This window comes from Balaenoptera ricei, chromosome 6, assembly GCF_028023285.1.
Source record: "Balaenoptera ricei isolate mBalRic1 chromosome 6, mBalRic1.hap2, whole genome shotgun sequence".
NCBI classification, from domain to species: domain Eukaryota; kingdom Metazoa; phylum Chordata; class Mammalia; order Artiodactyla; family Balaenopteridae; genus Balaenoptera; species Balaenoptera ricei.
The window spans coordinates 40,312,879-40,328,293 of NC_082644.1; the positions used below are offsets into that span (position 1 = coordinate 40,312,879).

General features: G+C 37.7%; 1 protein-coding gene and 1 pseudogene across 5 annotated transcripts in view; one reads left to right on the plus strand and one right to left on the minus strand.

Annotated features, from left to right (window-relative positions):
• Positions 1–15,415, plus strand: part of KIF27 (kinesin family member 27) — a 93,085-nt gene that overhangs the window by 34,811 nt on the left and 42,859 nt on the right. For all 5 annotated transcript variants that reach the window (XR_009503628.1, XM_059924532.1, XM_059924530.1 and 2 more), the window contains 5 exons: positions 3,062–3,231; positions 3,700–3,803; positions 5,452–5,607; positions 8,395–8,600; positions 14,707–14,904. Coding sequence is in view for 4 of the 5 variants with exons in the window: in XM_059924532.1 (XP_059780515.1) it covers positions 3,062–3,231; positions 3,700–3,803; positions 5,452–5,607; positions 8,395–8,600; positions 14,707–14,904 (834 nt within the window). In the remaining variant the exon portion in view is untranslated. The remainder of the gene's footprint in view (positions 1–3,061; positions 3,232–3,699; positions 3,804–5,451; positions 5,608–8,394; positions 8,601–14,706; positions 14,905–15,415) is intronic.
• Positions 10,455–13,714, minus strand: LOC132367577 (heterogeneous nuclear ribonucleoprotein A1-like; annotated as a pseudogene).

Here is a 15,415-nt window from a genome sequence, read left to right on the forward strand (position 1 = left end):
ATCGAACCCGCATCCTCTGCATTGGAAGGTGGATTCTTTACTACTGGATCACCGGGGAAGTCCCAAGGGATATATTTTTTTAAACCTTCTGGAATCTCCAAACTCACAAAAGTGGAAATATCTGTAAAATCTTTTCTGTTTTTCCTGAATGAATTACATTTTTATTGAGTCACAAAATTCTTATGCATTAAATCCCATACACTGAAGTCAACAGCCTTTTCAGTTTTCATTAAGATTTTATCTTTCACACAAAGGCCATTTTTTTTCTCACAAAATAATTAATTAGTTTTGCTTTTTAATCACTTCTTTGCATAGGTTGTTGCTCATGGTGAAGCAGAGCTGTGTGAGATGTGTCTGCTGAGCTTTGACCAGGTTCCCTTGCCAGCCCAGCACTCATTCCTGCAAAACATACCAACTTCACAGTAGCAAAATGACAAATTACATCTTATGAACCCTTATGGAACTCTCAAATTCAACTATAAAATTAAATATGTGAAAGCCACAATCTGTGGTAAATGAGTTGCAACACATCTCCTGAAACAAAATCAAATGCATCACTAGTGAGAAGAGATTATCTTATTGTATGATGTTTGAGAATATTACGCTCAGGTCTGGGTACAACACCTAAGTCAAATTAGATTATTTTTGGAGAACAACCAAGTTGCTGAAGGACCTTGGAGAAAATCTGAAGTAACTCTAGATTTAGTCTGATTCAGAGGAGACATGATAACTGCTTTCAAATATTTGAAGGCTTCATTACTGTTAGACTTTGTCTCTAGAACTAGGACCAATGAGAAGCAGTGCTAAGGCAATATAAAGAGGGATTTATTAGTGAGAACTGTCAAAGTAATATGAGAGGTCTCAGGGCTTGTGCAGGTCCCCACAGTGAATTTGTTTAAGCAGAGGTTAAATGATAATTTGCAGTATTACAGAGGAGAGTCAAACATGGGATGAGTTGAACTCTAATCTTTAAAGTTCTGTCCAGTCCTGTTGCTATGTAATTCTTGGAAAAAATGGCTAGAATAAAAAAATTGCCTTCTAGTTGGATACACTTCAGTTATCTGAATTATTACTCAGCTTACTGAGTACTTACATTGTGATCAGTGTTGCTTGGGGTATGGTTGAAAATGCAAAAATATTCTTTGTTGGGAGCAGGGAGTGCAGAAGCAACTGAAAGAAGCAGGACCCAACACTTAGGTAGGAAGGGGCCAGATTATAGAAGGCTTGGTGAGCCAGAAGGGGCTAAGAACCATTCTTTTGGGTGGAATGACTGTTAAGGAATTAATTTACTGAATGTTACTCATTGTGGCAGAACCCATTTGGTGTTCATTATTAAGCTGGGTCATTTGCTTTTCTTTGTAAAAAGAAAATTTTAAAGCAAGTTACAATCCCAGAGAACAAAGTTTGATTCTGAACAAAAAGTTTTATTTGCTCCTGAAATAAAGCCCTCCTCCCAGCCCCCAACCCCACCCCCAACAAAGAGAAACCTTGAATCCTGTTGGTTATGGTGCAGACGGCCATGCTAGGTACAATGTGCTTGTTAGATAAATACTTCTTGAGTTGGTTCTTCTGTAAATAATCTCCGTACCCCAGAATTGGGAGGCCACCTAGAAAACTTTACCCCCCATCCATCATGGTGCTGATGTGACGGATGGTCTTATTAGGTGACCAACAGTGGAGGCACAAAAATCAAGTATCAAGGAATATCCAGTATCAGGTTGGCTTTCCTGGGAGGCGGTGTGTAAAGGACCTACGTCAATTGAATCTTCACACCATGTGATATACACATTCTACTGTATGTAGTAATTTTAATAGGTTATAATGATTTATATTAATAAATTGAATGTCTCCTCTAAGATCTTATTATTTACCTTTTTTGAGAAATTACCCTGAGGTTTGGTTATAGAGAAGTGGTTAAAAAGGAAATATTTGGTAACAGAAACTAGAATAAAAGTATAAAGGCAGTATCTAATTCATTGTTTTCCAAGGTGAATTTTTGAGAACTTAAGGCCAATAGAATAATATCTAGAAAGTTTCCAGGCTAGTCCATGAAAATCTATTTATCCCATGATACATATTAAATGTCACTTAGAGCATTAATTCAGCTCTCCCTGACTACTACATGTAAAGTCTGAATAGATACATTCAAATTTCCAAATCGGGAATATTTTGCCCTGGCAGAAGGAGTGGTAGTGACTCTGGATTTCTTCATGTGGTGGGATTTGGATTAGAGGGGAATTGCAGATCCTTAGCAGCACTGCAATTCTCCAAGTGTTCAGAACTGGGAAGATTGCGGTGGGGTGGGTAACAGTTGTCTCCTATTACACTGTGTATGGGCTTCACATTTGTTGGGGAGTGCCTGAGCTATGTTTAAGAGCTGTGATGTTGGAACTTCCCTGGTGGTCCAGTGGTAAAGAATCCGCTTTACAGTGCAGGGCCTGGTCAGGGAACTAAGATCCCACATGCTGAGGGACAACTAAGCCTGTGTGCCACAACTATTGAGCTCACGTCTCAACTAGAGCCTGCGCGCGACAACTACAGAGCCCATGCGCCCTGGAGCCTGCGCACCACAGCTAGAGAAGAGAAAACCCGCAGGCCGCAACTAGAGAGAAGTACACACGCCGCAATGAAAGATCCCGCGTGCCTCAACGAAGATCCCGCATGCCGCGACTAAGACCCGACGCAGCCAAAAATAAATAAATAAATAAATAATAAATCTTTAAAAAAATATATTAAAAAAAAAAAAGAGCTGTGATGTTTTCACTCATGCCTCTTTTTGGTTTCATTTTTGAGTGCTATTTTCCCTGAAGCTATACGAGCTTTCTAGAAGAGGAAGAGCTGTGTATAGATTCTGAAAGAAGTGTGTGTCCATGAGGCACAATAGTATTGTGAAATGAATTTTGACTTTTTTTGTGGGCGGGGGGGGAATGTATATTTTCAGTGATTGGCTATTTTAAGAGTACCTGTCTAACCTCTTTAAAAAACATTTTGAGTGATAGGATAAAAACAGACACTTTAAAAATCACGTTTTTTGTTGTTGGGTGGGGGAATCACTTGTAAGGTCTACACAAGTCCTTCTGTATACTCTCTGGATCGACTAGTTGCCGGATTTCGAACACGAAGTCAGATGCTGCTGGGTCACTTAGAAGAGCAGGATGAAGTCCTCCACTGCCAGTTTTCTGATAACAGTGATGATGAAGAGTCAGAAGGCCAAGAGAAATCTGAAATTAGGTATGTTAATATAGACTGATTTAATAAACATAATTACATGATGCAATTAATATATACAGATGTAGGTTTTTTTCATTATATCTTTTTCCATTTAGTAGGAGAGTAAGTGGTTTTTGCTACATGCACTGTCAACTAATGTGTTATGAAACCAGTGTTTGAACACAAGTCGTCAGTCTAACAACTGTAAAATAATTTTGCTTTAAATCATTTATGGTGGTTGAATTTTAATTTTCAGAGAGAATGATTTTGGATTTCCTAATTCTGCTGCCACAGTGGCAACAAACATGATGAATTTTCCACTGGGTCCAACATGGTGGGGGATATCTTTTTATTTTGTGGAATATTAGTAAGTTCCACTTATTTTATATTAATCATAAATTAAAGAATAATTTTGGGGGAAACATTTGAGGGCAGATTAGAAACCACTAACAGACAAGTTACCTTTGATCCTGATATTTTTTTTTTTAGACATAAAGGTTGCTCGTGGATTCAAAAGCCAGGCTCTGTTTGTTCTCTTGTTGAACTGAACGATATTCAGGATCAAACACAAAAGTCAAGATTGGAGAATGAAGGTACACAGACTTTCTCAAGGACTTTAGATCTAATATTTAAAATGACACCTCTCTTTTTCTTCAGGCAATAATTTAAGAAGCATCTGGGAATTCTCCAAGACGGGAACTTGATTAGGAGTGCTTTCCTGGCTTTTCCTCTCTACCTCTGATTTTTTGTCCTTTTTTACTCCTTAATGAAAACAGTTTTTCCACCAATCAATTCAAGCTAGAGTTATAGGCTAACTGTCTCAGAATGGGGATTTTATATTCAAACGTGAGTTGATATACATTGTACTCTTGACTTCTTTAAGATGCATCTTAAGTAATTTACTAGCTGTCTACTGCTTCACTGGCACCCATGCCTACCATTAGTGATATATTTGGCATTAGAGCCAACTTAGTCTAGTGGGTGCTTCTAATGTTCACAATTGATGAGAATTTTTATGCATCAAAAAACAGCATAAAAGACATTCATGTTGCAAAAAGTATATGCGTAGATTTTAGCTCATTTCTCTTAGCCTATGTGTGGTCACAACACCACGAGTAAAAGTACAGAGAATATAAATAACATGATAAGTCCTACACTGTGAAAATAGCATCTTTTTAAGAGCCTATGGGGGACTTCCCTGGTGGCGCAGTGGTTAAGAATCCACCTGCCAATGCAGGGGACACGGGTTCGAGCCCTGGTCGTCCGGGAAGATCCCACATGCTGCAGAGCAAGTAAGCCCACGCACCACAACTACTGAGCCTGCGCTCTAGAGCCCGTGAGCCACAACTACTGAGCCCACCTGCCACAACTACTGAAGGCCGCACGCCTAGAGCCCGTGGTCCACAAGAGAAGCCACCGCAATGAGAAGCCTGCTCACCTCAACGAAGGGTAGCCTCCGCTCGCAGCAACTAGAGAAAGCCCGCGTGCAGCAATGAAGACCCAATGCAGCCAAAGATAAATAAATAAATAATAAATAAATTTAAGAGCTTATGCGTGTAATATTAAAAAATGAAATTGAGATAAATTTTTTAAATGTATAAATAGTGTAGAGAAGTGCCACCCAAGTAGCCATCCTTGCACTGTTTGTTACTGGTCTACAAGCAGGTAAGAAACTTAATGTCAGGATGTAAATCAGTGCACCAGCTCCTTCACTGAGGAAGTCTCACTGTGAAAAAAATGTCAGCTGAGCTAAAAGAGTGAGGTAGTTGATTTACGTTCTGGTACAAGACAGAAACAAACAGTGTGAGGCCACACTCTTATTAGCCTGGGGTAGAGGGAGACTACATTCTCTGATTACCGTAAAACTATGAGTTAATAGGAAAAAAATTAAAACCTCTACCTATCTGGAGATTTTATACCTTTCTTAAATAACTCGGGTTAAAGAAAAAGTCAAATTGCAGAATATCTAAGGGTAATGAAAAACTGTATCAGAACCTACAGGATATGACTAGAGCATATACATATGTTTTAAGGAAAGGAAAACTCACTGTGAGCTGCGAAACTAAAGTCCCAATTGCCATGTATTTTTTCCTTTTTTTTTTTTCTCTTTCTGTCTGTCCCTTCCTCTGTTACCTCTAGACTGCTTGTGTGTCTGCCTTTTGTTTTTTTTTAACTCTACTTCTGTCAAATATTTCTGAGCAGATAGTTTTATTTCTCAGTTTTGTTTCTTTTATTTTAAAGATTTAAAGATTGAATGTCTCCAGGAGAGTCAAGAGTTGAATTTGCAAAAATTAAGGAATTCAGAACTCATACTTACTGAAGCCAAACAAAAAATGAGGGAACTTACTATCAACATCAAGATGAAGGAAGATCTGATTAAAGAATTAATTAAAACAGGTAATAGTATCCTGTGAACCTGCTTATATGAGAAAGAAAAGCTTCTAAAGTTGCTTCTGATGTTGTAACATTTACTTTAATTTTTGATGCTCAGGACTATCCACGTTAGCTTGGAATTCAGTCTAACAGGGTGTGCTCTAGAGCCAGTGTGTGGAGGTTAATTATCAAAAGAACTTTGTTTTATTTGATTTCATCTACGAATTTTTCTAACCAGTGTGAACTCTGTGTTGTGCTGAAACTCTGTGGCACTTAATGTTTTTTGCCACTTTTTAGAAACATTATACTAGGCATCTGGGATAAGTCTGAGATGTTTTCCTAGTTCATTTTTAGTAAATACTTATTTTAAATTATTAGTCTTTATTTTCTTGGATAGTTCATTTTTAACCTTAATTATAAACTTTATATTTTAAATGTAGCTAATTTTTGTTTTTCTGAAGATATAAGGATTTGTCCTGGAGAGCTGTCCTCTTGAGTGAGCCAGGCTTTCATCTCCTCCCCTTAATCTACCAGGTTGGGCATATGTACCACATCCTCTCCTCACCCTCCAACTCCATTAGGCTTGCCCTAAAATGCACATCTCAAGCTTTTTGGGTTCCCCTCACTAATACACTCAAAGTGTAAGCCTTGACTACTCTGAAATTCAGTAAAGAACTGAAGGAATAAGACACACTAGCGTTTCTTTCCCCCAATTTCAATGCAAAACAACTCTGGTCACATTTGGGGAAACTGAAGGAAATACTATCCTCCTCTTCTTCAAGCCCAAGACTATAATCACACTCAAACTACACGAATTGTGGGACCCAAATCCTCTGCCAGCAAGGAGAAACCTGCCTGGCCTCTCCCTCCTCTTTCCTGCAAGCTTGCTTTCTGGCTGTCGGTCCTCCTTTCTCAACTTCCTCTCCTCTAGCTGCTGTCCAAAGCGTTTTCCTTTCTCATTCCTAGTGGTGTATGGGCTATGCATCGTCCCAGCTCCAGTTATCCCAGATGTTTGATTTTGACCATTCTCCTTCCTCATAGGCAGGATCAATGCCAGTAAACCTCTCTTAGGAGTATCTAGGAAATGGTTTAGGGGTTTAAATAGCTTCTCCATCCCCATGATTTTAGGATAGTGAGTGTAGAAATTGAGGATATTTACCACTCTGAAATAAACGATTTTCTTTCATGTAGGTTATCCCACCATGGGATATCTAACTAAACAAGCACACTTTTGTAGCCTGGTATACCCATCCTGGTTGCCTTAAAATAGAGGATACCTGACCTTAAACAGAGAAGGTCCTCTTCTTGTTCATTAGAACGAAGGGCAGTTTGGAGCTTTCCGAAAGACCCTTAGAAATGGTGATTAGCAAAAGGGTCAATGTGTACTTACTTTTCAAAGTCCTCTCACTGAAGACTTCCCCAAACAGTAGCTACTTCAGCCAAAATTAATAACAATGACAATTATACTGTATTTCATCAATTTTAATACACACTTTTTTCACATTTTAATATCTCTGAAATCAGGATGCATCTTAAAAATCAGTGACATTTTAGCATTTTGTCATGGTGTAATTGGTACTGTATTTTTTTTTTTCTTAGTGGTTCATAAAATATTGGCGTGTTAAACAATTTATGGGGTCATAGATTCATTAAAACATTGTTGTCATAGGTATTTTGAAGTTAGTTGAAATCATAGAATTGTAGAGCCAGAAGACAACTTACAGTGCATTTAGTTCAATAACTCCCTTTATTAAAAAATTAAGAGCTTTACAGTATAGCAGTATAACAACATGTCCTGGTGATTATTCACCCCATGACCTCTAGACTCTTACTTCCCACCACCACTAGTTTGCCAGTCTGGTTCAGGACAGTTGACTATTCAGAATAAATCAGAACCAAATTCTTAGGGTCAGTAGCTGGGCTTAGAATGAAAAGAGATATAGAAATATCTATATTCTATTTTTCTCTATGTTCTAAATATTCATAAGAAAAGCATTTTAAAAAAATTTATCTTTAACAAGTTCAAATGAAATGAAAAAGGAGAGGGGGCCAGCTCTATATTAAAGGATTCTTAAGAAACATAACAAGAAGATGTACTGTGACCTTGTTTGGATTGTGATTAAAATAGACTAATTGTAAAAGACATTTTGAGACAGTTGGGGAAGTCTGAATAGGAACTGGTGGGTATTAGCATTGTTAGATGTGATAATGACTTTTTGGTTATTTCCATATTCTGTTTAGATGCTTATTGAAGTATACATAGGTGATGACATTATATCTGGGATTGCTTTAAAGTTTTTAAGTAAATTAAAGAAGAAAAAAGGTATAGATGAAGTAGCTGTGGCAAAATCTTGATAACTTTTGAATCTGGGTGATGCACTTTCATTATATTATTTCTCTACTTTTGATATGTTGAAAAATTTTCGTAATAGTAAAAGAAAAGAATTCGGAGACAGATTATGGGTGGTAGGAAGACGAAGTGTAGTAAGCAAGAGGCCAATGAGTCACCCCAAATACCTTTTAACTGAAGTTTGATGCCAGCAAAGGTAAACTGCAAATTCAGAACAAAAGATGAACCAGGGAGAAGATAAATGGCACCAGATGGGGACAGTCATTAAGGAACTAATTATTAAAAGGACAGGTGGCAAGTTGTGTTTGATGGGGATGGGAGGGACAGCTGGATTTTTAATGCTATGCCTTAAATAGTTACTGCCCAGCTTTTTAAGAGTAGGGAAATTTTATGTTTTTGGTGTTTTACTTAGTTTTTAAACATAATTTATAATTGTTATTACTATTATTATTATTATGAAGGTAATGATGTCAAGTCCGTAAGCAAACAGTATTCTCTGAAAGTAACAAGACTTGAACATGAAGCAGAACAGGCGAAAGCGGAATTAACTGAAACGCAAAAGCAGCTAGAGGAACTGGAAAACAAAGATCTTTCTGATGTTGCTTTGAAGGTAAAATTACAGAAGGAATTTCGTAAGAAGATGGATGCTGCGAAGCTAAGAGTCCAGGTAATTTAAAAAATATAATTGAGAAAACGTATTTAAGGCTTCCTGATTTTGAGGATTCTTATACCTAGTTAGGAAAGAAGGAGGATTCAGTTTTTACTAGCGGGAGGAACTGGACGGCAAGTTTTCTTTTCCAGTATGCTGGTGGGTTTACATAGTTTTAGTCTGGGTAGTATATTTCTTCATTCAGGAAGTGTATTATTTTAATCTTTTTATCAAAAACCACATGGTGAGAAATAAAGATAACCACAGAAATAGTGTCCTTTTCTGAAGGATAAAAGATTAACTAATGATTAAATAATATATATAAAACATCTGGTATGTATATAGCACTTTCTTGACACTCAACAAATATGATAACTGTTTCAGACAGTTTTCTGAAATCATAACTGATTGGTTTAAGAAAGGTTAATAACTTTGAGTACTACAGATGTAGTACTTAATTTCCTAATGCTGGACTTTGCTATAACCTCAAATATAGCTACAGTTAAAAAATTCTATTCTTTGAGAAATATTCCATTATAGAGAGATTTTGTGTATGAAGCTGTTCCCAGATGCTTTTGGTATAGTCAGAGTGCTTTGTTAGTTTGCTTATAATGAATTTACTAAAATGCCTTTTCCAGTTCTTTTGATTCATAATCTATTTTTTAAAATATTTTATTTATTTATTTATTTATTTTTTCACTGTGTCGGGTCTTAGTTGCGGCATGTGAGATCTTTCGTTGTGGCATGCGGGCTCTTCACTGTGGTGCGCAGGCTTCTCTCCAGCTCACAGGCTCATTAGTTGCGGTGTGCAGGCTCTCTAGTTGTGGCGTATGGCCTCCAGAATGTGCAGGCTCAGTAGTTGTGGTGTGAGGGCTCCAGAGTGCATGGGTTCTGTAGTTGTGGCATGCAGGGTTAGTTGCCCCACGGCATGTGGGTTCTTAGTTCCCTGACCAGGGATCGAACCAGCGTCCCCTGCATTGCAATATGGATTCTCAACCACTGGAGCACCAGGGAAGTCCCTGATTCATAATCTATTGCTTTCATATTGTTTCCACTGTACATAGAATGGAATTGTAGTTAACCTAGTTAGAGCATTAGTTATCTATTTTTGAAACTGCCACAGTTATTTTCTTTCAACAAGATAAGTGTTCACCGCACACCTCCTGTGTGCCAGGTCCTATTCTAGGTGGGGATGCAGAAGTGAACAGAGCAAAAAAGTCCCTTCTTCAAGGATTTTTAATGCCATCTCAAACATCTGCACATCGCCATTAAAATTTTTTTTTTACTTAAGTAGCTTCTCAAGTCAACACCAAGTTAAAATAACGTGACTTGACACTTTGCACTTTCCTTCAGAATACATATTTTCCCTTAGCAATTCACCTCAGAGAGTCTTGCGATCAATTTTTTTTTATTTCTTGACCGTTAAATTAAGGCTGCGACGTCTAACAAAGTACTCATTTTAACAAAACGTTAGTAGAACAAAACAATTAAGAGCTTTCCTTTATGATTATTTCGAAATTTATTTATAATTTCATAGGTTTATATCCTACCTTCAGTTCTTTTTTTTTTTAAAGACATTTATTCAGCGTCATGATCAGACTATTACATTTAGCAATCAACAGCATGAGTGCAAAAAAAAAAATCTACATTAAAACCCTTTGTTGGAATGCTTTACACTTTCCGGAGAACAGAAACTAAAATAACCTGTTATACAATTAGTCACAAATACAGCCCTTGAGTTTTTTTTGCCCATACACATGAGTATTGTCTAAAACATGTCTTCTTTGTAGCAGCTAGGCCCTGCCACCACTGTGCTTAGCCGAGTTCACAAATCTGTTGTAACCTGTAGCTTCCCTGTCACTTCCCTGGCTCTCCTCTCCTGCTAAGCTTTGTTTCCTGGCAGTAATTAAAACCTTCTGCCACTGCCATAGCTACTGCTGCTGCTGGAACCATAGCCACCTTGGTTTCGTGGTTTGGCAAAGTATTGGCCTCCACCACCATAGGAGCCAGAACTTCTGCCTCCAAAGTTTCCTCCTTTCATGGGTCCAAAATTTGAAGATTGATTGTTGTAATTGCCGAAATCATTGTAGCTTCCGCCACCTCCAAAATGGCTTTCGTCATTACCAAATCCATTATTGCCATCCCCACTGCCACCATATCCCCCACCACCACGGCTGCCACCAAAGGCATCTCGACCACTGAAGTTTCCTCCACCACCAGAGTTGTCATTCCCACCAAAACCACCTCCACGACCACCACCAAAGTTTCCAGAACCACTTCCTCCTCTTTGGCTGGATGAAGCACTAGCCATCTGTTACTTAGGTAGGGCTTTCCTTACTTCACAGTTGTGGCCATTCACAGTGTGGTATTTCTGAATGACAGTCTTGTCTGCGGAGTCATGGTCATCAAAGGTTATGAAAGCAAAGCCTCTGTTTTTGCCACTGCCTCAGTCATGATTTCAATCACTTCAGTTTTCCCACACTGTTCAAAATAATCTCTTAGGTGATGTTCTTCAGTGTCTTCTTTAATGCCACCAACAAAAATCTTTTTCACGGTTAAGTGGGCGCCAGGTCTTTGAGAATCTTCTCTTGAGACGGCCCTCTTTGGTTCCCCAACTCTCCCATCCACCTCGTGTGGCCCTGCATCCATGGCCGCATCCACCTCCTCCGCAGTGGCATACGTGACAAACCCGAAGCCTCTGGAGCGCCTGGTGTTTGCATCCCTCGTTACCATACAGTCTGTGAGCGTTCCCCACTGCTCAGACTGGCTCCTCAGACTCTCATCGGTTGTTTCAAAGCTCAAACGTCTGATGAAGAGCTTCCACAGCTGTTCGGGCTCTTTGGGAGACTGACTTAGACACGACAGCAGCAGAGGGGGGAGACTTCAATGATGCTTACTCGGCGGCGTCCACGGGCAGAAAGGTTATCCTACCTTCAGTTCTGATTGTAATTCTTATACTCAATATTAATAAGTAAGAACCGATCTTTTACTGGTAATCTGTCTATTCAGATTTTCTATTTCTTCATGATTCAGTCTTGGAAGACTGTGTATATCTAGGAATTTATCCATTTCTTCTAGGTTATCCAATTTTTTGGTATATAATTGTTGATCATACTCTTTTTTTTTTTTTTTGGCTGCGTTGGGTCTTCATTGCTGCACACGGGCTTTCTCTAGTTGCGGTGAGTGGGGGCTACTCTTCGTTGTGGTGCACAGGTTTCTCATTGCGGTGGCTTCTCTTGTTGCGGAGCACGGGCTCTAGGCGTGCGGGCTTCAGTAGGTGTGGCACATGGGCTCAGTAGTTGTAGCTCGCAGGTTAGAGCTCAGGCTCAGTAGTTGTGGCACATGGGTTTAGTTGCTCCGCAGCATGTGGGACCTTCCCAGACCAGGGCTCGAATCCGTGTCCCCTGCGTTGGCAGGCGGATTCTTAACCTCTGTGCCACCAGGGAAGCCCCTGATCATACTCTTTTATGATCCTCTGTATTTCTGTGGTATCAGTAGTGACTTCTCTTTCATTTCTGATTTTATTCATTTGAGCCCTCTCTTTTTTTCTTGCTGAGTCTGGCTAAATTGTCAATTTTATTTATCTTTTCAAAAAACCAGCTCTTAGTATCACTGATCTTTTCTATTGTTTTTTTTAGTCTCTATTTCATTTATGTCTTCTCTGATCTTTTTTATTTCCTTTCTTCTACTAACTTTGGGCTTTGCTTGTTCTTCTTTTTCTAGTTCCTTTAGGTGTAATGTTAGATTGTTTATTTGAGATTTTTCTTGTTTCTTGAGGAAGGCCTGTATCACTGTACACTTCCTTCTTAAAACTGCTTTTTTTGTGTCCCATAGATTTTGGACAGTTGTGGTTCCATTTTCATTTGTCTCAAGGTATTTTTTGATTTCCCTTTGATTTCTTTGTTGACCCATTGGCTGTTTAGTAGCACATTGTTTAATCTTCACGTGTTTGTGTTTTTTCCAGTTTTCTTGAAATAGCCAAAGTTATTATTTTTCTAAGAAGGTTATTATATTTACCATATAAATCTATAGCTTAAGCCTTGTGTGTGGATTTAGCAAAGATTATTTTTATGGTTGTGATTAAAAGATTAAATGAAAGATTATTAATAGGGTTTGAATTATCATGTTCTTTTTGTTTTCCATGTTTCTTGTTGTGTATCTTTTTCTGCTGAGGGTACTGATGAGGAAAGGAAAGAACTTAATTAAATTCAAAAGAAACGTCTCATAGCCGGAGGACTGAAAGAAGTGTTCCACGTAGTTTTAGAGATTTCTGTGCCTTTGCCGTATGCATGCACGACTGATGGGGATGGGGATGCTAAAGATGATAAGGTGGTGGGGATGAGAAGAAGTGTGATAGTTAAGTGTCTACCAAGTGCTATATACATACTAGATGTTTTATATGTATTATTTAATCATTATTTAATCCTTTGAAGTGGGTATTTCTACACTCTTACAAATGAGGAAGCTAAGGTTTACAAAGGTAAAATAACTCAGAGTCACATAATTGTGATGATAATAACGGTTTTCAGTACTCTAACATTTCATACCATTTTAACATATTGAAATACTAGTGGTTTTATTGGTATAATGAATTTATTTTAGTTTTTAAAACTTAAAAAATTTGTTTTAATCAAAAAAATCTAAAATCTGTATTCTTTGTCTTTAGATATATATAGCATTATATGCTGCATTATATGCTCTGTTTAATGCTAACAGAGGTGCACGTTTGAGCATCTGTGGAATAAGTGCAAATGACAACCTATCTCACTTTTAAATAAGATTATCAGTAGTTATACTGATATTTTCAATATCATGTGGAAAAGACACTAAAATTCTAGTATTAACATTTTTTGCTCCAGTATTGCAATACTGTCGAAAATAAGTGACAAAGCCAGGGTCCAAATCCAGGCATGGGAAACTGCAGAGTCCTGCGGCCTCCAAGCTAGTAGTACTCAAAGTAGTCCATCTGCAGATTGTTCATTATTGGTCTGCAGTGAGATAAAGGTAAATGGGAGCACAGCTTCTCTCATCAACAAAGTCTTGCATGAAAACATCATCAGCTGAATCTAATAATGTGCTTCATGGTGCAGGCTGACAACAGTCTGTGAGTGGTACCGGTCCACAGACCACATTTTGAGTAGCGCTGCTCTAAGCTACAATGCCTCTGTGAATACTTAGTTTAATTAAAACAAAATGTGTTTATGTCAACAATTTATCACCAAGATAAAGGAAATAATTGTAGTCTGCATAACTTACAAATGACTTCACCTTAACTTTTTTATGTCACATAAGAGGTACTTACTTAGTGCAATGCTAAAGTACAGCATACAAATCTAATATATGTTTGCTTGTTTGATCAGGATTAAATTGAAACACTCTGGTAATTTATATTAGTAAACTCTTCAAAAAATTTTAATGCTGTCTATGGATAACTTTACCTAGAGAGGAAAAGCCTTATTTAAGGTAATTAAAATAGTAATTACAATGGTTGGTCATTCAGGGAAAATGGTATCATTTCTGATCATCTTAACTCAGGGATTAATGATTTAGGCTGCAGCTGGATATTAAAGAGGAGCACAGTGGAATACTATGCAGTCATATAGAAAGAACAAATCTATGAGAAAACACCTCTAAGATACGTTAAACAGAAAAAAAGGGGAGGTGGAGAATAGTCTACCTAGAATATAAAGTTACTTATGTGCATATAAATTATTTCTCAAGGAATATTTAAGAAATTGGTAATTTTATTTCAGGAAACAGGACAGGTAGATTAGGCATCTGAGAGAAGAGTCTTTTTAATTATAAGTTTAGTTTTGTATTGTTTTAATTTTTATTATGTACATAAAATATTTTAAAATTAAGACAATAAAAAAAGCAACAATGTCAATTTTGTTCTGTTTGGCTGTCGGCACCAGGAAGTCTCATTATTCTTTATATCTGGTGAAAATTATGATATTTGCCTGACTGTAAAAGTAGAAATGTAGAAAACAGTTGTGAAACTATCAAGAATAAATTAAAATCTAGGCAAAAATGCCCACCTGCGTCATTAAATGAAAAGTTTAAGTTTACTGGAGGGATATGAGAGGTGCAGTTTTTCATTTTGAAATATTCCATATGATCCCAGGTCTTACAGAAGAAGCAACAAAATAGTAAGAAATTGGCATCACTGTCGATCCAAAATGAGAAACGTGCTAATGAACTAGAGCAGAATGTAGATCACATGAAACATCAAAAGGTACAGCTGCAAAAAAGACTTCAAGAAGAAAATGAGAAAAGGAAGCAACTGGATGCAGAAATTAAGCGGGATCAACAAAAAATCAAAGTAATATTGTCATACTTTCCTGCTAAGCATAATATGAAATGTTCAATGTCTCAGAGCTAATGTAACCAAGGTCTTGATTCAGTTGGCTTGTGAGGTATCTCACCTTGGCCTGTCCTTGGCTGCTGTCCTCATTCACTTTAAAACTTTGTTGATCTACATAGTAAAAGCTATTTATTGAATTCTGAGTACTGTCTTGAAGGCTTTGACTTCCCAAAAGAAAGTGCCGTGATAATTTCTCTAACTAGGATCTTAACTTCAGTTGAGGCTGTCAAAAACACAAATTTATAAAGCTGACTTTCTAAAAAAAAATATCTAACATTTGAATAGGATTTGCCATTTTCAAAGTGCTTTGACATGCATTGTCCATGCGGCAGCATAGAAAAAAGTACAAGGTAAAATGGTACCGTTTCATTCATAGTGTGCAGAAAAGTGATCAGACCTGTATGCCCAGCTGTTCTATAGAATGGATTGGGCCGGGGAGGAACTAGTGGTGTCAGCCTGGGCTCTGGAG